The 22,500-nt window shown below is 39.3% G+C and overlaps 1 protein-coding gene across 3 annotated transcripts in view; it reads right to left on the bottom strand.

The window, feature by feature from the left end:
• The window catches only part of LOC123504908 (Kv channel-interacting protein 2-like), a 287,700-nt gene that overhangs the window by 245,660 nt on the left and 19,540 nt on the right, over nt 1–22,500 (bottom strand). For all 3 annotated transcript variants that reach the window (XM_045255820.1, XM_045255818.1, XM_045255819.1), the window contains exon 2: nt 19,180–20,378. In XM_045255820.1, the coding sequence (XP_045111755.1) occupies nt 19,180–19,406 (227 nt within the window). In that variant the 5' untranslated portion in view covers nt 19,407–20,378. The remainder of the gene's footprint in view (nt 1–19,179; nt 20,379–22,500) is intronic.

Here is a 22,500-nt window from a genome sequence, read left to right as displayed (position 1 = left end):
ACAAATCCGCCGCCACTGCATTTACCAAGCACCCACCTTGTTTACACGAGCCACGGTGGGTTTGCGAGAGAGAGAGAGAGAGAGAGAGAGAGAGAGAGAGAGAGAGAGAGAGAGAGAGAGAGAGAGAGAGAGAGAGAGACTAAACGAAAAAGTAACAATATTTATGTCTCCAACTGCGCCTTCCTCAATAATGTTCCACCTGGTTTCTCTTTTGCTTCTCTCGAGTGGCAAATGAAATAGCAAGGTCAGTATAATATTTCCTGCAGGAAGCCCCTCGTGTTGCGGACATCGCCTCACACCGTTTGTCTGCTCTGTTTCCATAGGGAGGGCTTGTGGGGCAGGTGTTGCAGGCGTGGCGGCCGTGATACATAACACCGGGCGAGGAAATGAGTTTGGAGAAGTGAGAAAGGGAGACAGGAGTGTGTGTTGGTAAGAGAAAAGTGTAGGTGAATATTTTTTTTTTCGTGTGCTGTATTTTATTTATTTTTTTAATTAAGGGGAAAATTTTAAGATTCGTCTGAGTGAAAGTGAAGAGAAAGATATATGAGTATAAAAGGTACGAGGAAAGCTGAAAAGTATTGTGATTAAGAATTTTTTGTATGGTGTATTGAAGATCTTTGAGAAGTTAAGATAATGAGTGAGAGATTGTTAAAAAGAAAAGAGAGTGCAAAGATAAGAAAAAGAGTTGGAAGAGTTGGAAGGTAGAAAAAAGACAAGACTTTCTGGATAGTTCGAAATACAGTCTGAATGAATAAAAAAAAAATGGTCAGTGTTAAGGTGAAAAGGAGAATTGGAAGCTATAAGGGCAAGTGTTGATGGCGAAATGTGTGTGAATCATTGATATTGGATTTATTTCGTAGCGTAGAAGAAAGATGCTGATGAGAAAATTATATTCCACTTGAATTTTTTTGAAAGAATGATAAATGGCACAGACATATATCTAGTCATTAATCATTGTACTGACACTAAAATTATTTAAACGAAGAGGGAAGAAGAAAAAAAAAAAACGTTTGACGCGATTTGAGAAACGTTTATAACTCACAAAAATAAGTCTAAAATCGGTGATGATAAAATGACTTATCAAGTACACCATTTTTCTTCCGTTGAAATATCCATTAAATAACCACTTTCTTATATTTTTAATTGTAAAACTTTCTACGTGATGAATCTCTTTCGGGAATAGTTGCTTTTGTAGTGACTGACTAGTTTTAAAGGGAATTGATCTCCGTATCCTACACCTAAGATATTCGATCAATTGCGTGAAAAGCTACGAAGGGAAAATGTCGGAAGAAAAAAGAAAGCAAGCGATATAATGAATAATGCCGAATAAAAAAACAAAAAAACAACATTCTTTAACATGGACATATTTTCTTCCTGCTACAACTGTCCCTTGTTAATACTCAGAACAATGTAAGAAAATAAGATACTTGATTGCCGCTCAATAAAACGAGAGATAAGAGTTCATTTTGTCTTTTATAGGATGAAGAGCTATGTATTGAGAAAAACATGATACAAAAACACGTGGGAACATTAAACTGACAGTGAAAAAAGAAAAAGAAAAAAGTAAAAACTAATATCAAATATAATCACTGAGCCACGAGAAGGTATAAAATATTTAGTGTGCGAACTGATATTGATCATTTTAAAGAGAAAAAGAATGCGAAGGTTAATTACCTCCTGGATCACCTTATCCATCAGTCAGTCAGTCTTGAGGACACACACGAGGGACGTTTTCACTTTACCTGCAAAGAGAAGATAAAACTCATTTAAGTCTGAGAGGATCAGGGTCCACTGATACTGACGAAGGCAACTGAAAAATCTGCAACCAATACATTACTCGGCCACTTAACTCACACACACACACACACACACACACACACACACACACACACACAAGATACATGTATATAGTGAATAGCAACTAAAATATATGAGTCCATTAATATTGATTAGAGCAATTGAACATCAGGAATTAAGCACAAGTACTCACATATATATACAGTAGTTATACACATAGTGAATGCCATAATATCGAATACACACGAGTAATTACTTGTTTGCATTCAGCGTGAAGCCATTTTTCTAAGGATTCGTTAATTCTTGCAAGCCACTTCCACCTATGTTTTCTATTTTGGGTATCCTATTATTTTCTCGTGCGTTACTTGCAATATCATCGTTTCCAGTGCTTGTCTCCCTTACATGACAACAAGATAAAGCTTCTACTGTAATTAAAAACATTTGGCACTTTATACAGTTCATCACGAGTCTGTTCATGAGAGAGATGTATCAAGAGGTGAAATAACGATTGATAGATAAAAAGGTAAAATGTCTGTTATGTTATATTCCTTAGCTCTCCCTCTCTCTCTCGCTCTTGCCTTCCGCTCCCTCTCCCTCTCCCTCTCTTCATCCTCTCTTTCCTACTTGAGCAACAGCGCCAGTTCGTTCCCACATGGCATCCATCCGCTTCCGCTTAACTCTACTTCGTTTATTTTCGCGAATCGCCAGTGAAAACATGGAATGCGGCGGTGATGGCGATAGGCGGCAAACATGAGGGATGTGGAGAGGGGAAGGAGGATATTGGTGACGGTGGTGGATTTGTTAATAACGGTGGACCAGTATAGGTAGAAGGAGGAAGTGGTGAGAAAGTGGTGAATGCGATGATTTTGGTAGTAGTAGTAGTAGTAGTAGTAGTAGTAGTAGTAGTAGTAGTAGTAGGTGAATTGGTGGTTAAAGCAGACGTAGGAAAGAATTAGGTTGGGGTGGTGGTGGTGGTGGTGGTGGTGGTGGTGGTGGAGGGTGCTTGGTGATGCTTGTCTGGTGTCAGGAGGTGATGCATGGCGGCGGGTGTCCTCCGGGGCTCCTCACCCCCTGGAGGACTGCGGTGAGGGATGGCGAGCCGTGGTCCTAACTTGATCCTTCCCTTCGTTATTCGACCCTTCATCGGACAGGGCATTAGCGGCGCACACAAACACACACAAACACACACACACACACACACACACACACACACACACACACACACACACACACACACACTAACCACATCACTCACTTTCATTCTCGAGCCGAAATCAACGAGCTACGATTCCTCTCTTGCCTTACAAAGTTCATTAGATTCCTTTGCATTCCTTTGTCGAATTCAAGTGGAGACTGCAGGACGCATGCGTGTAAGGAATTTTTGTGCTTTGTTTTTCATATCTTTTTTGCGATACTGAGTGGGAGATGTCTAAATTGATCAATGTTTCTAAGAATTTTCTCACTACTACTTATTCATTTATCGATATTTTTTCCTTTTCATATCATTATTCGGGTCTGCTTTACACGTAAGAAAATTAGACTAAGTAAATCATAACATCCTATCATGGCAACAAAGACTCGTTTCTCCACCTTGCCGTTTAATAAGAGGAAAACGTGAACTGCGAAGACTCAAAAAAACCGTTCCCATACACGGAAATATTCTGACACTCCCACGCACATGATGGAGCGTTTACTCACATCCCGTCAAGAGCACACAAACATACGTGAGCCAGCACGCCACCTGTCATCACACCGGCAATCGCGTCACGTCCCTAGGTGGTGCTGAGGTAGTGTAAATTACCATCATCTTACTTCCGGAGTCACATGGAGGAGTTTTTATACCACTCGGCAGAAAATCGAGATACAGGGACTTTCAGTACAACACACCACTGACCTGTTGCCCTCCTTTCCTTTACAATCCCTGCCTCACCTGGGTTTTCCTTCCTCAGTGCTAAACTATTTTAAGACCGAAGCATCAAGACACCACCAGAAGTAAATCCACACGGACTTTTAGTACTACACGCCACTGACCTGCTGCCCTCCTTACCACAGTCTTTACTACTCCAGGTTTCCCGTTTTTCAGTGTAAAACTACGGATGTTTCAAGAAAAGAAAATTTACACATAATCGAGGTAGATTTTCAGACGAGACTGGATCCTTCTTTTTTTCTACTTGATGTTCTGGAGACGAATAATTAAAAGAAGCATTTTTCATATAGTTCTCTTGTAGTCCTTAATCATTCTTTTGAAAATGCGAAAATATCATAATCATAATCATAAACGAACTTTTTGTCACCCCAATTATAAAGATATGTTTTTTTTCCCCTTCATCATTGATTCGGCTTGAAAATATGATTCTTGACTGCGCTAATCAATGACTGGATGGATGGATGTCCTGCTGAGTGAATATGCATGACTGTGAACGATTAATTGATCCATTGACTGTCCTTGGCACGGTGAGGAGAGAGTGCCATGTAGTGTTGGATGAATATGATCCTTTAAATAACACAAAATAAATGAATAAAAATAAAAAAAGTAATGCGGAATAAATAAAAAACAATAACGACAATAACAATAACAACCAGTACACTAGACGAGCAAACAAGAATAGTTCATTAAGTGTGAACGACGTTGTTTGCTTTAGTTCAACCAATTCAAAAAAGTGGAAATAAACTTGAAAGGAAAAGCAAAGGGAAACGTTAATTAACCATCTCAGCACCTTGGCCCGTGTTTGTTAGCGAGGCGGATACACAGACAGCTCGAAGAAACTGATGCCAAAAACAAAAAAAAAAACCACTCGTAACAGCTCGATTTCCCTCTTATATACTGATGAACTTCACCCTCCTAAACTAAGAACATGAGTACATAAGGGCGACTGACTTACACACAACTCAACTAACTCAACCTAACCTAACCAAACCACAGTGCGAGAGAAAATGAATAGTCACTTCAAAGACAGTTGACCCATGCAAGGCAGTCTAACCTACACTAACCTTACCTAAAACATAATTAAATAAGAGGACATTGAAAGACCAGCTGACACCACTTCCTCTACAATCCATATACATTCCCATCACCTCCATCACTCTCGTTCCTCTATATACTGTAGATATACTCGTGACCATGACCTTTCGCAATGCTGTATTACCGCAGAGTGTTCCCTCCTCTCCATTCTCCTTCTCCTCTTCCTCCTCCTCCTCCTCCTCTCCACGGTAATCAAGAGTCCATCACAAGAATCATCAGAAACACCTCATTACTTCTTCAAACATTCGGCAGTCTCTCTTCGCATCCTGCCATGCATCATGAGAGAGAGAGAGAGAGAGAGAGAGAGAGAGAGAGAGAGAGAGAGAGAGAGAGAGAGAGAGAGAGAGAGAGAGAGAGAGAGAGAGAGAGAGAGAGAGAGAGAGAGAGAGAGAAAATTTACTGATATGATTTATTTTGTTTAAATATAAGGAATAGGATGCCAACAGCAATAATGATAATAATAATAATAATAATAATAATAATAATAATAATAATAATAATAATAATAATAATAATAATAATAATAATAATAATAATAATAACAACAACAACAACAACAACAGTAACCTTATAAGAGTAACAGCAGAGTTAATAAAAATGGAAATACTAATGGTAATATATAATAGTGAAAATGATTATACGATAATTTGCCTTCACATTTCATTTCCTTCACCTCTATTGCCTTTCTTACACCTGTCTTGCTCCATCACTCTTACACCCGTCTCCCTTCCGCGTCACTCGTATCACACATCGACCACGAACCGTCATTAGGTATCCTGTCGCCGGTCATCGGACACTCCATAATGTACCTGTTAATTAAATATACGTAATGATTTGCCATACGGGGCCACTGCCGATATCGAAAATTAATAAATACATATACTGGTATATCTGGCTGAGCAATTAATTGTATTTTCAAATCAAGACAACTACATACGTCTCAATATTCCCAACTGGTTTGCCACTACTGCGTTTTAGCCACAGTATTCCCAAGCATCTCTTGCGTCCTATCTTGACATAAACAGGTTCCATTGGATATTATTGGAATTCTAAAGAGGTTTCATGATTCCAACAGTAGTTTAAATATGAACTCACTGCGCCCTCCTGAAAACATCACTAAATTTCAATATAAAGGCTTCACCACTGTTGTAAGAGAATCACGTCATTATTCTGCTAATTAGCTTAAATTTTTAACATGTTCTACGTCTTGATGTTATAGATTTCCTACACTTTATCATTCTTGGGACCAAATATATCAAAGAAAAGTGGAGGGGGCATTCTTGAACATCTCTGTATTTCATCCTGGCTTTTAACAGGTTCTACTGAATGTCAAAAGATTTCCAAGACTCTCCATGACTCTAGTAATAGTTAAAAGGACATTCTAGCACAAGAGGAGTCAAAAGAACAATTGAAATGAAAGACCCGCTTGATTATTTTCTTTAGCCGGTCTAAACAATTTAACTTCCAACGTAAAGTGTCTGCACGGAGCTAATACTGTCTCCACTCACTAACTAACACCTAACCTGGTCAATACGAAGCCAAGGGGTAACAGGGACACGTCTAGCGTTGTAGGGCAGGCCGATAACGTGTCAGTCATGTGAGCGTCGCGTACAATTTGACATTCTATAAGTCATCTGTCAGCAGCAACGTTATCTATCTATACTGGAAAATGATAGATATTACTGGTAGGTGGTGAGGTGGTGGTGGTGGTGGTGGTGGTGGTGGTGCTGGTGGCGATTTTGGGGAAGAGTACGAGGAGGAGGAGGAGGAGGAGGAGAACATACAACATGAAGAGAACGATAGATATGAGTTGATAATAATGAAGAAGAACAAGAAGAACAAGAACAAGAACAAGAAGAAAAGGAAGAAGAAGAAGAAGAAGAAGAAGAAGAAGAAGAAGAAGAAGAAGAAGAAGAAGAAGAAGAAGAAGAAGAAGAAGAAGAAGAAGAAGAAGAAGAAGAAGAAGAAGAAGAAGAAGAAGAAGAAGAAGAAGAAGAAGAAGAAGAAGAAGAAGAAGAAGAAGAAGAAGAAGAAGAAGAAGAAGAAGAAGAAGAAGAAGAAGAAGAAGAAGAAGAAGAAGAAGAAGAAGAAGAAGAAGAAGAAGAAGAAAAGGAAGAAGAAAAAGGAAAGTAGAAGAAGAAGAACAACAACAACAACAACAACAACAACAACAACAACAACAAGAAAAGAAAAAGGAGGATGAGGAGGAGGAGGAAGAAGAAGAAGAAGAAGAAGAAGAAGAAGAAGAAGAAGAAGAAGAAGAAGAAGAAGAAGAAGAAGAAGAAGAAGAAGAAGAAGAAGAAGAAGAAGAAGAAGAAGAAGAAGAAGAAGAAGAAGAAGAAGAAGAAGAAGAAGAAGAAGAAGAAGAAGAAGAAGAAGAAGAAGAAGAAGAAGAAGAAGAAGAAGAAGAAGAAGAAGAAGAAGAAGAAGAAGAAGAAGAAGAAGAAGAAGAAGAAGAAGAAGAAGAAGAAGAAGAAGAAGAAGAAGAAGAAGAAGAAGAAGAAGAAGAAGAAGAAGAAGAAGAAGAAGAAGAAGAAGAAGGAAGGAAGGAAAGAAGGAAAAAAAGGAAGGAAGGAAGGAAGGAAGGCCCACAGAAGCAGCCAAGGAGAATTTACCACCTGGCACAAACACATCAAACTCACCAACACACTTCAAGATTTTACGTCATTGTTTTTTTTTTTTTTCCCTCATTCCTTTACGCACACAGGCATCTCCAGACTAGAGCCTTTAGAAAACGGTGCTCAAACAGACGGAAAAGAAAGGTAAGGAACAAAGACCAGTAGAAAGGAGACTCACCTACATGACGCCTTAATGGAAGACTGATAAAGCCATTCTACCACTAAACAAAGATGATATACTTAATTTTCACCTTTACTCAGATTCATTCCTAAGTCTTGAAATTCAAACATTTTACGAATTGCGTTCTTTTTTTTTCGTTTTTTTTTTTCTCATAGTAATCCTGTTCACGGTCTAATTTGGATTATAAATGATAATAATGATACTACTACTACTGCTACTACTACTACTACTACTACTACTACTAATAATAATAATAATAATAATAATAATAATAATAATAATAATAATAATAATAATAATAATAATGATAATAATAATAATGAAAATAATGACCAAAAAGTGACATTCTAGGTGTATTTTATTTATTCCATTATTTCTTTGATGCTGTTGTGCAATGACTCATAATACTAAATAATAATAATAATAATAATAATAATAATAATAATAATAATAATAATAATAATAATAATAATAATAATAATAATAATAATAATAATAATAATAATAATAATAATAATAATAATAAAAATAAAAATAGTAATAATAACTATAACAACACTAGCCATAATAAGAAAAAAAAAAAAAAAAAAAAAAAACAAGAGAATGAGGAGGATGAAGAAAGCTAGTTAACATTCATAAGTCAGCTTTCGATCAGTTAACATTTTCATACCTCAACATTCATGAAGTTCAAACAACCTTCTCTCAGTGAACTTGTATGTATCTCATTCTTGCTAAGTCTGTTTCACTCATCTACAATATCATCTGCAAGCGACCTGCCGCCTGTCTGTTTCCCAAATCTTATCAGGTGAAATGACTGCAAATGGGTGAAACAAACTCCATATTTCTCGAGTTCAAAGTAAGTTTTCATTATTATTATTATTCTAATCCTTATACTTTTTTACGGATTAGATTATTTGTGTATCGACTTTTGGCATGCTATATATGAGAGCTACACATGACAGCTTAGGAATTCTTTGCTTCTTAAAAAATTCCGTCGGTAAACGTTTAAATTACGTATTAATAATCTCTTGGTGCATTTCCATTCTATTTTTACTTTTATTCTTCTTTTCAATTCTGGACTTCCAAGGTATTTTTCATACTATATATATTTCTCCTCAAATGACCTCACTCTGCATTTTTTTTCATAGACACGGTCATTTTCTATTCCCATTTTACTCCAACGTTTCATTTTAATCAAGCTAATTCAGAGTGTGATTATCTCTCTCTCTCTCTCTGACCTCCAAAGCCTGTTACTTCCTTCTCTTCTCACAGACACACTTTTCATATCCACTCAATGTGACTTCTTTTGGAATATTTAATGATAAAATTCAATTATTCTTTGTTCTTTCATCTTTTTCCTTAGATAAGATGGAAGTGACTTTTTTTTATCGTTCAATATTTTATGTAATAGCTAGCTGAATGTGGAGAGAGAGAGAGAGAGAGAGAGAGAGAGAGAGAGAGAGAGAGAGAGAGAGAGAGAGAGAGAGAGAGAGAGAGAGAGAGAGAGAGAGAGAGAGAGAGAGAGAGAGAGAGAGAGAGAGATGTCTGAATTAATAAATGCAAATATATAAATAGGGGCAAAATACTTTAAGCAACGAGGAAGAAAAATTCGAGGGCGGCAGGATAAAGGCAGGAACCACGGCAAGGGCAAAGTGAAATAAAAATGTAGAGAATATAAAGGAAAATAGGAAAAAAAAACTTGGATGCAAAGCAAGTAGAGAGAGAGAGAGAGAGAGAGAGAGAGAGAGAGAGAGAGAGAGAGAGAGAGAGAGAGAGAGAGAGAGAGAGAGAGAGAGAGAGAGAGAGAGAGAGAGAGAGAGAGAGAGAGAGAGAAGAGAGAGAGAGAGAGAGAGAGAGAGAATTTTAAAAGGAACGAAATATGGCCAAAGAAAGAAAAGAAAAAGAAAAAGAAAAGAAAAATAGAGAAGCAAAAACTAAAAATCCCATGAAATGATAAAAAAATAATAATAAAACAGTTCAAAAGAAAACGACAAAAATAAAGAAAACAGAAAAAAAAAAAATTAAAGGAGAAAAATTGAAAAGGAAGAAAAAACATCCAGGAAAACAAAATTACCAAAAAGAGAAAGAAAAAGAGGAAGAAAACGCAGATTTTGAGGAGGAAGCGACAGATAATAGAGTGGAAAAAGAGCGGGAGGCGGAGGAAGCAAGAAGGAAAGAAAGTAAAACTTGAGTGAGTGCCACATGAATGCTCACAGTCCTGACAGTCTCTCCTGGAGTGGCGAAGGTGGAGGCATTCAGGGGCGGCAGGCGAGGCGGCAGAAGGACCAGGAGGAGGAGGAGGAGGAGGAGGAGGAGGAGGAGGAGGAGACGAGAAGGAAAAGGAGGAGGAGGAGGAGGAGGAGGAGGAGGAGGACGAGTGGGTTAAGAAGGAAGAAGTAGCAGAAAACCTTCAAAAAAAAAAAAAAGGGAGACTCATGTAATGCGTCTTACCAAAGCTAAGCTCTTCTTCATCATTCTCTCTCTCTCTCTCTCTCTCTCTCTCTCTCTCTCTCTCTCTCTCTCTCTCTCTCTCTCTCTCTAACATTCCTTCCGGTAATCGCTATTGTTATAGTAGTCATTGTCGAATTGCAATAAAAAAATGACCTTGACTGCCTTGTATTGTTCTGAAGACCAGCGTTTATAACAGAACAACGCTTGACCTATACTGCTGGCACTGTCTTACAAAGGAGGGCTAAAGAGAGGGAACTTGAGTCAAAGGAACAAAAAATGAATTCAGTATGGTATGAGACTCCCCCCATTAGTGAGATCATCCTTCGGTAAACGTATGACTAAAATATCAAATCGTCATATTTAGATTGCAGTGAAAAATCAATTATACGTAAATGGTGAAGAGACAGTGGAGTTTGCATTCACTTGTTTCTTAAGGATATGTATGAGAGAGAGAGAGAGAGAGAGAGAGAGAGAGAGAGAGAGAGAGAGAGAGAGAGAGAGAGAGAGAGAGAGAGAGAGAGAGAGAGAGAGAGAGAGAGAGAGAGAGAGAGAGAGAGAGAGAGAGAGTCAGCACACACACACACACACACACACACACACACACACACACACACACACACACACACACACACACACACACACACACACACACACACACACACACACACACACACACACACACACACACACACACACACACACTACACAGTTCTCATTTAACAAAAGCCTGCTCGTTAACACACCACCTCCCTCACTCTCCTTCACTCAGCGTCGCACATAATTACTTCCCTCTTCTCTTCCCTTCCTTGCTTCTCCCACTCTCCCTTTTCTCTCTCCCTCTCTCTCCTAGCTGGCTCCTACCTGAAACTCTCTTTCCCTCCGTCACACATATGCCCTCCAACCACTTTCCTTCCACTTGGCCCCTTCCTCCTTCACGCATTCTCTCTTCATTTGATTCCCTGGGGCGCCTTCCTTTCTCTCTCGCGTCCTGCACCTCTCTCTAGTACCTCGCTGTGATTTAATTCATCCGCCTCATTGGAAAGTCTTTGACACCGCTCCGCTTGTAAGGTCGCTGTACGGATGATATCTTATTCACTTATTAGCAGCAGTGAAAAGACCTCTTGTTCCTGAAAGGTGAAAGTTTTAAAGCTTTCTTGGTCCGGTGTGTTTGATTAATTTGAGGGTTTCAGTGAGCATGTTGTTGGTTTTGTTTACCGTGAAAAGGCCACCTGTTGTCATCTGGCTCTTTGTAAATGGGCATGATTAAATGGAAGCAAGATATTTAACTTTTTCGCTGTTAGACTTCTTTTCTATAATAAGCTGCTGTTTGTAAAATTTTGTAACCTGAAAAGGCCACCTGTTATCATCTGGTTATTAGTAAATGGCTGTTTTATTGAACAAAAGATAGCTAATCGATATTATCCCTTAACTATGACGGTTTTTTTATAGTCAGCCCTAAAGAAAAAAATAAATAAGTCCATATTCCCTCTTTCTCTGTGGCCATGCGAAAAAATATTTATCTTTATGTTCTCAATGTTAAGATGCAAACATAACAGACAAAGGATTCAGATTACGACCGCTCACAAAATATATGGAGGAAAGTGTTACACGTTACGAGTACTGGTGACGTGGAATGAAGTTTTGAAATATTTGGGTGCAGAAGAAGTTAACCACTTCTTTGTTGTCTTTGAGTGTAAAACTGTATAAATGATTTCTTTAAGCAGAGCAGAAAATATCACGTATATAACTTTTTTGTCCAATTACAACAGAACGAAATGATAAAATAAAGTGATAACAGAATCGTTCAGCAATTTAATAAAACAAAAGTTTGATATTACAGTAGAAAACACAATATTTAGATATATGTAAGGTGAAAGAGCGAAAATTAAGCAAATTCATCATTCAAAACAATAAAAGTCTGAGGAAGTAATTTAAAGAGAATCAATACAAATATAGTATAAACTATATCACTTCCCTCTACCAATACAAACCCTACTTAAAAAAAATGTAAAAGGAAAAGTATATATATATACTTGTCCCTAGCTCACAGAAACAACCAAAATAACACAGTTTTGAAAATATTACTTCTTTCACAATCCGGAAAGGAAAAGAAAAACCTGAAAAAGAAATTAAACATGTCTTACTCAAAGTAGCATAAATTAATGAACGTTCCTAAACTTTCCTGACCTCTTTTTATTGACACAAGGGACCAAACTCCGAGTAACTCCTTCTCTCCCCTCCCTACCCTCCCCCTCTACCCTTTCCCTGAAGAATAGCACACCACTATTTAACTTTAGTACAATTAGTTTACACAGGTAGACATTCTCATTAGACGCTTGTTAACTCCAGGTAACATATTCATCTGTCTCCATCCCTGCCAGTGCTCTCTAATGGATGCTCCTACATGTAATTCTTCCAGTACTAAATCAACATACCGCTAATTCTTCCACAGTACAGTTTCATCTCCCACATTCGATTTTTCAGAGCTAAATCCTCTTCACTCTATCCTCACATCCTATATATCTCGCAGTAACTCCTCCTACAGCAAAATTTCTCCTACACTAACTTCTCCCCATATCAAAACTCTCCCACACTAAATCAGGCTTAGTAATTCTTAAGTCAAAATTCTCCCACTCTATATCCTTTCTACAACAAGTACTTCCATACTAAACCCCAGTATCAAATCCCCAATACATCCTCCCACATCATTCTCGCACAGGATCCCCAACAAACAAACCCCAACACACTAACCCCTTCTTACTTCAGTCTGTGTATTACATTGGCCATCCACTCCCTCCTACCTGTCCCTACCCAGACCCCCACATCCCTCCCGCCCCTGGGTGGCAAGGGACACTCGTCAGGGGCAGTGGTGGTGGTGAAGGGGTAGGCAAGAGCACCGCTAATGAGACTACCTTCTAAGGCCACCAGTAAGAGCTCTTCCTCTTCCTCTTAAGCCTTCCTCTTTCCTTTGGCTTAATTTTTCCTTCCTCGTCTCTCCTTTAGTTTCTGGCTTCCCGTCTTGTGTGTGTATGGGGGGAGGGTGAGTATGTCGGGTTTCGGTCTCTCTCTCTCTCTCTCTCTCTCTCTCTCTCTCTCTCTCTCTCTCTCTCTCTCTCTCTCTCTCTCTCTCTCTCTCTCTCTCTCTCTCCACCGAATTAAGTATGTCACACACAGTTCCTTAACATTCTCACCCTCACCTCTAACTAATTAGTCGCTATCGTTCTTCGTCTTCTTCCGGGAGAATATACCTCTTTTTTTATTGACTTGTGTTCTTACTTGCAATTAATAAACCGAATTAATTTTTTTCTTTAAATTTGTGTGTATTTGGCGAGTGTTGCATAGTTTACCTTCAAATTTTGTACAAGGTAAGTTTCGGGGTCTGGTTTGTTCGATAATGGTTAGTTAGCGTAGATTACCTTAAAGTTACGGTACATTAAGTTAAGTTAAGTTGAAATGAGATGTTTTAATGCGTTAAAATTATATGTACTCAATTTGTGGAAAGTGCGGCAAGGTACATAAGTGTTGGGTTATATTAAGCTAGTTTTTGTTAAAGTACAATTTCGTCAAGTAGTTCGTCAGTATTTTCTTCCCAAAACAGTGAGTGAAAGGAAAAAAAAAAAGAGGAAGAAAGAGAGGCAGCGAGGGATGAAATACTAGTACCGTTACACAAGAAACACGAAAGAGTCCCTTGCATTGTTCCCTCGAGCGTCTGGAAGTCTTCACAAATAAGAACAGAGAAGAAAACAACTTAAAGGGGAATATTTACCTGTCCGTATTTACCTGCACACATTACATTAAAAAATCTAATCTTCTCCATTCCGCTTATGTAAGATGCTCCTCAGATTCCAACCTCCCTCACTCTCTACTTTGGTTCTGAAAATGTTTCACGATATTTTATCGTGACTAAGTTTTCATTTTTTCCTATTATGGTGCTAGAGTTTCACCTGACCGGTACTTGAAGACACTAATAACATCCACTCCAGGGAATATTACGGTTTGGAGAGTCTTGTCAATGTACGTTTCTTACGTCATTCACTTCTCGGATTTTCATCTTCTGATAGAAAAGTGTTAAATATTGGTTTGGGAGATGCTTGTATCATTCTATTCTATTCTATTCTACACTTTATTTGTTTACTTACTTGTTTATTTACTTTCTTTTCTTCTATTGTCGCTTCTTCCTAAAATTTACGCCTCTTCATAAGTATATATATATATATATATATATATATATATATATATATATATATATATATATATATATATATATATATATATATATATATATATATATATATATATATATATATATATGTAGTATTGGATATATATATATATATATATGTATATCGTTAGCATTGCAAAAATGTAGTATTGGAGAGGAGTAATAGAAATATTTGACAAAAAAAAATAAAAAGGTAAGCAAATGCCACTTTGAGAAAGAAAACAACTATGAAAATAAGAAAAGGAGAAAAAACGAGTTATGTAGACATAAGTCTCAAGATATGTTAGAGAGAGAGAGAGAGAGAGAGAGAGAGAGAGAGAGAGAGAGAGAGAGAGAGAGAGAGAGAGAGAGAGAGAGAGAGAACTAGGACTTGTGCGGGTAATAGACAGCACTTAAAAGTCATCACCAATGTTCAAGCGACATAGCACTCTGATACCGCCGACAAGGTGGCTCAGTGTGTGGAGCAGCAATGGGACCACTAGAAGATTTAAGGATGGAACGCTGAAGGGAAGCACCATTGTATCTGAAGAACGAAACACATAAACAATACGAGTATGTCAATTATCTCAAGTCACAATAGGATCACTTAGGAAGAGATTAGAGATGACAAAATGAAAAGAAAAAAAATGGTAGTAACTGAAAACACGAAGAAAGATGCGGCGCACGCCCACACACACACACACACACACACACACACACACACACACACACACACACACACACATACCTAGATTACCTCACGCGTGATGTACAATTCCACCGATTAACCTTCATCAAATATGACTCTCTCTCTCTCTCTCTCTCTCTCTCTCTCTCTCTCTCTCTCTCTCTCTCTCTCTCTCTCCCCAGCGTGAGTGAGTGGGATCAAGGAATTGCCTGCGCTCCTTCAGAATAATGACATCATTAGTTACGTTTCTAGGCCCGAGGCGACCCCAGGTCATCCTTGTTAGAGAGAGAGAGAGAGAGAGAGAGAGAGAGAGAGAGAGAGAGAGAGAGAGAGAGAGAGAGAGAGAGAGAGAGAGAGAGACATGGCAAAGAAAAAGGCCGACAGATGTAGACAGGTAAAGGTAAAAGTCTCTCTCTCTCTCTCTCTCTCTCTCTCTCTCTCTCTACAATCTACCTTCCCATCCCTTTCCGATGCAAATTCTGACTCACCAACAACTTAATTTTAAATGTGTGTGTGTGTGTGTGTGTGTGTGTGTGTGTGTGTGTGTGTGTGTGTGTGTGTGTGTGTGTGTACCTTCTTCGTATGATAAATAACTTTGGACTAATGTTTATTTAACCTTTTCATTGGAATAAATCCTGTATTTATTCAAACATCCATTTTTTTTTTCTCTCTCTCTCTTCAAAAGTCCTCCATGATGTTTTCTCGTTTTCTATAAACAGCTCCGTTTTACATTTTCTTATCTTATTATTGGTAAACATAAACATTTGATGCACCTTGTTTTCAGTACACTTCACCAAGTCGTGTCAACAAACTGCTAAAATCGAGGCAGTTTTATGATTAATTGTAGCCAAGCACGACTCGCTTTTGTACTTCATCTTCAGTGAGGGAACATTTATTTATTTACTTGTCTTTCTTCTTTCCTTCTTCAATTCTTTACAAAATATTTCTTTTATACCAAATTCACATCAGCATATTCAACTACGGAAAAAGTTCTCTCTCTCTCTCTCTCTCTCTCTCTCTCTCTCTCTCTGCAAAGAATTAAGCATAAAACTTAAGCTATTGCTGGAAAACCGACAGACTGAATGTTTGAAGAGACACGACAGAAAAGTTGAAGAAAGGGAGATATTTGAATGACAATGAAATACTCGTACAGCTTCCCCCTAAGAGTACATTTTTCGAGGTATAAATATTTCATCAGAAATACGAAGAGAGGTGAGAGAGGCGAGGAATGAAAGTGAAAGTGGTGAGTGTTAGAATAGATAAGAGGGAGTGACAGTAATATATCTTGGCCCCTGAATACTGTACCTACACACACACACACACACACACACACACACACACACGAAACGGGTGTAAATATAACCTTGTATGTTTATTTATTTATTATATTTTTTTGCTTTTTTTTCTCTTTCTAGGTTGAAGCAAAACTGGATAACTACACTTTACATTTAAGCTACATAATGATCACTAAAAAAAAAAAAAAAAAAAATTATCTACCTATATCTATCCATTATGAAAAGACGTCCATTACAGGTCTTCTATCTAATCAGTCACCTCTATCCCTCTTCTCCCCAGACCACTAAAAGACCCTGTACAGATAACATTTTCTCACATACACCAATAAGTCATCACCATCACATCCTATTCCTCCAGTCTAAGAGTCAGGAGCTCATTTTAAGACACATAAACCGAGACTTGAGTAATATGTATATATCTTAATATCTTAAATCAATATACAATAACGTTTCCCTAATTTGCCGACGAGAGAGAGAGAGAGAGAGAGAGAGAGAGAGAGAGAGAGAGAGAGAAGAGTGATAAGTGGATGGGAATTAAGGGAGAGAAAGAGAGAGGAAGAGAGAAGCACCTAGTTGGAAAGGAAAGGCCAGTGTGTAAAACAGAAAACGAGGATAGACTAAGTAAGGTGATGTGTGAATGTTTGCGTGGGAGTGCCCCGTGTGGTGTTGATGGTGAGGGTGATGGTGATGGCGGCAAGGGGCGAATGGGGGCGGGGCACGGAGGTGTTCCCCTTGGGAGTGCTTCACCCATTACTGTAATTACAATATTGATCCTTGAAGCCAAAGCACGACACAAAAAAAAAGGAGGGAAGGTAGAAAGCTAAGGAGGGTAGGAGGGGGAGAAGGAACAGGAAAAGTAGGAATGATTGACAAAGGGAAGAAATCTTACTCGAGAGGGAGTTAGGTGAAGAGGGGACGTACCAGAAAGATTGTAAAGGTGGTACGGACGAATGAAAGGCTGGAGAGTAGAAAGGTGGAAGAGGAAATATAGACACTGGGAAAAAAAAAATGGAAAATATGACAGAGGGAGCAGAGAGATGGAGAGATAAGAGTAGGGAAGGGAATGGATGGAGGGTCATATATATACCAGATAGATTGTAAAGGTGCTGCGGACGAATGAAAGGCTGGGGAGTAGAAAGGTGGAGGAAAAAATGGAGAGTGTGACAGAAGAAGCAGAAAGATGGAAGATAAGAATAGGGAAGGGAATGAATGGAGGGATCATACCAATGAGATTGTAAATGTGCTAAGGACGAATGAAAGGCTGGAGAGTAGAGACGGAGGATCCTGGAAAAAATGGAGAGTATGACAGAAGAAGCAGAAGGATGGAGAGAAAAGAGGAGTAAAGGTAAAGGATGGAGAAGGTAGGAGAAATGGAGAGGTGGAGGAGGTGGAGGGAGAGGGTGCTGTAGACAAAAAGCTGGAATTAAGGAAGTCAGAAGAGGACCTTGAGCGCCAAAGAGAAAAATGCTACCTGGACAAAAGCAAAGGAACCCAAAGAACCAAAGGCTTTCCAGGAAACAAAAGAAAAATTAAGAAAATTAAGGAAACCAAGAACAAGGATGAAGCAACAAAAACTGCCAAGGAAACAAAAAAAAAAAAAAATTGAAAGATGATTAATCAAGTGAAACAGAAATACTGAAACACAAAATAAGAAAGGAAAAAAATAGATCAAGGAAAAAAATATGCATTACATTCATTAAAACAGAAAGAAAAAAGAAAGCTTTAAAGAACTCGAAACCGTAAAAAAAAATTAAAGAAAAACATACTAAAAAAAAAAAAAAAAAAAACAGCTTGGATGCAACAGGAAGAAAAAAAAAACACATAAAAAAGAATAAATAAAAGCCACAGGAAAATTTAACAAAGCACTTAAAAATACTTCTTCCACCACAAAAGAGTTAAAGAAGTAGAAAAAATTAGGATAATAACATTCACACAAGTAGAGCACATGGAAAAGGAGACTGCAGGGGAAAGGAAAGTAAAGGAGCCCTGGTAAATAAAGGACTCATAAATTAATATATACATAAAAGAGAGGACCTGGGAAGGGAGGGAGGGGGGGAGGGGAGGGAGGAGGAGAGAGGAGAGGAGGGAAAGGAAGGTATGGGAGAAAGAAAGGAAAGAAGGTATCTGAACTTTTATCTCCAGGCTATAGAGACAGTGGAAAAAGGAGGAGGAGGAGGAGGAGGAGGAGGAGGAGGAGGAGGAGGAGGAGGAGGAGGAGGAGGAGGAGGAGGAGGAGGAGGAGGAGAGAGTTGGGGCAGGGCAGAGAGAGAGAGAGAGAGAGAGAGAGAGAGAGAGAGAGAGAGAGAGAGAGAGAGAGAGAGAGAGAGAGAGAGAGAGAGAGAGAGAGAGAGAGAGAGAGAGAGAGAGAGAGAGAGATGGGGACGGGGACGACAGTGAGAAGATAGTTTAGGAAGTAGTGGTTTACGAGAAAGGTAAAGTGAGAAGGAGGAGGAGGAGGAGGAGGGAGTGCTTTCGAAGACCTGGCGGTACTCTCAGTGTCACTTCGTTCTTTAATGGGTAATTAAAAGTCTCTCTCTCTCTCTCTCTCTCTCTCTCTCTCTCTCTCTCTCTCTGTCCTCCTTCAAAAAGCCTCCGTCACTTTCTTATACTCCAATGCCTCACTCCCTCTTCACTGCCTCCTCACTCCCTCCCTCTTGTTCTAACACTCTCCACTCCTAGCACGGCCCTTCACCTCCAGCGCACCTCCTCTAGGAACAAAACAGAGGGAGCCATTCACACATACGAGCCTTACTATTCCAAACTGCGAGACAAAAAATAGTCGAGTTGCCTCCATTCACGCTAACGAAGCTCGCCTTCAACCGGACGCTGGAAAACTGGAGAGAGGGAGACAGTAAGGGGGAGGAGAGGCAAGAGAGGATGGAGAGAGAAAGAGAAAAGGTGAGGAGAGTCTTAGTCTTGGTCTTACCTGAATATTCTCGTAATGAGCTGACGTAAGGAGCCACCTCGCGCCTGTTGTTGCTGTTGTTGTTGTTGTTGTTGTTGTTGTTGTTGTTGTTGTTGTTGTTGTTGTTGCTCCTGTTGCTGTTGTTGTTGCGGCTGTCCCTCAATGTCAGGTGCCATTTTGAGACAGCTGCGCCCTAAGGCACCGTCCCTGAGTCTCTGTACGTCCCTGGCACTGCTTCCTTCGCTCATTCACTTCCCGCCTTCCTTCTTCACTTGAAACACACTCAAGTTTTTTTTTTTTCCAAGTTCACGCTCTTTGGTCTGTCCTCCTCTCTTTTTCCCACTCTCTCTCTCTTCCTCTCTCACGTGATGTCACCCAACCAGACTCCTCCTTTCATTCCTTATTCATGACAATACGCCTCTTGTATTAATATTTCACAAGCACTTCCTCCTCTCTCTTCCGGATGAGCTCCCTTAAACGTCTCGTCCCGTCCCGGCTGGACCCGCCTACTTTACCTTATGGCCCAAGTCCCTGAACGTGGCCCAGTGGCTCCCGGCCCGCCACTTGTCACCCGCCACCAGCAGCAGCCAAGACGGGAGGGGCCACGCGTAGCGCTCCTCTGCCGCTCATAATTACTTGATCACTTTAATTCTCTTCCACGTGTGATTTTCTGGATAGTTTCTGGTTTTCACATTAAGTTGCTCGTATTTTCTCCTTCAATCTTCTTTAAGTGAAAGCTTATGTCATAGTTTCTATTTATTTTTTCTTGATATGTAAGTTTGTTTTCGTAGCTTTTTTCTCATATTATCATTTTCTTTTCTCTTGCTTAAAATCTCTTCATGTGCAAGATTATGTAATGAATTCGACTCCTAATTTTCACATTTACTAGTATTCGTTCTTTAGTGAAATTTTCTTAACATGTAAATCTGCTGCCATGATATCTTGTTCTTACATTTACAAATCCTTATTTCTTTATTTACTCATCTTCATGTTTAAGTTCATGCAATAGTTTCCCTTTCTCAGAATCACAAGAACTTATATTCTTAACAGCTCCTAATATCCATATTTATGCCATAATTCTCAGGTTTCTCGCTGTCACATCCACACTGTTTTGTTTTAAGGATGTCACAGTGAAGAGGCCTAGTGGCGTGTTTATCACTCGAGAACTCTCCAGCCAGGCTCTTTACTTCCCTCTTCCATTATTTGTCCATTGTTCACACCTGTAGAAGGAGAAGCATTTGGGGGGTTAAGAGAATGACACTCGAATGATTCCTACACAGATAACTACAATAATAGACAGGTGAGAAACACGTACTAGTTATTTATTATGAGTCATCGTTCAGACGAGCCCGTACATACATACAAACACACACACACACACACACACACACACACACACACACACACACACACACACACACACACACACACACACACACACACACACACACACACACACACACACACACGATATCTATTGTAACAACAGCAAAGAAACAATAAGCATGAAACACACACACACACACACACACACACACACACACACACACACACACACACACACACACACACACACACACACATGATATCTATTGTAATAACAGCAAAGAAACAATAAGCATGAAACACACACACACACACACACACACACCCTCTCTCTCTCTCTCTCTCTCTCTCTCTCTCTCTCTCTCTCTCTCTCTCTCTCTCTCTCTCTCTCTCTCTCTCTCTCTCTCTCAACTTTCTTCATCTACCCTCTTCCTATCCTGACCCTCTATACCTCGTCTCTATCAACACTCTCTCCCCTAAAACACATCCATCTCCACAGCTTTGACACCTCCTAAACCACTGATCGCTTTGAGGCTTCCTAATGTGGACAGGAACTAGTGGCCGGGCAGTGGAGACACCCGCAGGCAAGGTGGTCAGATTTCCCTCGCATTGCTGTTCTCATTGTCTAGGTTCATTAATGCGTGCCAGCTTTCCCGGAGGCGAGACACGTGAAGGTTGAAAGGCAATATTGGAGGTTGAAATTCGCTTACCCATGCACTAACGCAATTCCTGATGACAAGAGGCAATGAAAGGGTAATGGGATATTTGTGTGTGTGTGTGTGTGTGTGTGTGTGTGTGTGTGTGTGTGTGTGTGTGTGTGTGTGTGTGTGTGTGTGTGTGTGTGTGTGTGTGTGTGTGTGTGTGTTTCAAGCTTTTTTTGATTTTTCATTAATTATTGTCTGATTTTGTTGGTTTGTTTTTATGCTTGTTTCTTCGAGTTGTTCATCTTTCCTCTCTCTCTCTCTCTCTCTCTCTCTCTCTCTCTCTCTCTCTCTCTCTCTCTCTCTCTCTCTCTCTCTCTCTCTCTCTCTCTCTCAGGACCTAATACACAACACATCTACATAAGCAGAATATTAATCTTTCATACGTAAGCAGAGAGAGAGAGAGAGAGAGAGAGAGAGAGAGAGAGAGAGAGAGAGAGAGAGAGAGAGAGAGAGAGAGAGAGAGAGAGAGAGAGAGAGAGAGAGAGAGAGAGAGAGAGAGAGAGAGAGAGAAAGGGTATACGACTTAATTCAGAACCTAAACAATATAACACAAACGCGGTAAGGGGTGGGGAGAGGACACATGAAAATAGGTCAGTGAGATAATAAACACACACTTTTCGTACAAAACATTACTGTCCACGTGCGTAGCTCATGTTAGGGGGCATTATGACGCTTGGCGGGGGGAGGGAGGGGGGATCAATACTGTAGTCGCCCTAATTAGAGTATATCCAAGAGGTAAAAATAGAGTGCGCTCATTATGAAGTCACTGTATCCTCAACTCACACTTTAGAATGGACGAAGCTGAATAATTAGGACAAAAACAGCACGCTCGTCCGAATCCTTGGACATTAACTTGCCTCTTGTTTAATTACGGACTTGTGTTCATCTGCTACAATGCACTCGTTTCTTTTCTTTTTTTTTCATTTCTCTCTCTCTTCAGTTTGTGATTTTTTTCTTTTTCGCTTTTGTTTTATTGCTTTATTTTCAATTTCTCATGTTCTGTCTCTTCAGTCCCTCGTCTTTATCTCATATCCACGCCTTATTCTGTTCATCTACTTTCTTTATTCTCATTTCTTAAGTTGTATCTCTCTACTCACACTTCTTTATGCCATAACTGTCTTCTTCTATCTCTATGTCAGCTATTTTTTTCTTAACTTTTTTCTTTAATATTTCCTCGCCTTTCTCTTCTTTATTCCACAATTACGCTTTCCTCATTACTTCTCATCACTATTTCTCATGTTTTATTTTACCTCCTCTCCTTCTTTACACACCCCAACAATTATTCTCCTTCCCTTTATTTCTTTTTTCCTAT

The sequence above is a fragment of the Portunus trituberculatus genome, chromosome 17, assembly GCF_017591435.1.
Source record: "Portunus trituberculatus isolate SZX2019 chromosome 17, ASM1759143v1, whole genome shotgun sequence".
NCBI lineage: Eukaryota > Metazoa > Arthropoda > Malacostraca > Decapoda > Portunidae > Portunus > Portunus trituberculatus.
This window is presented reverse-complemented; position numbering and strand designations above follow the sequence as displayed.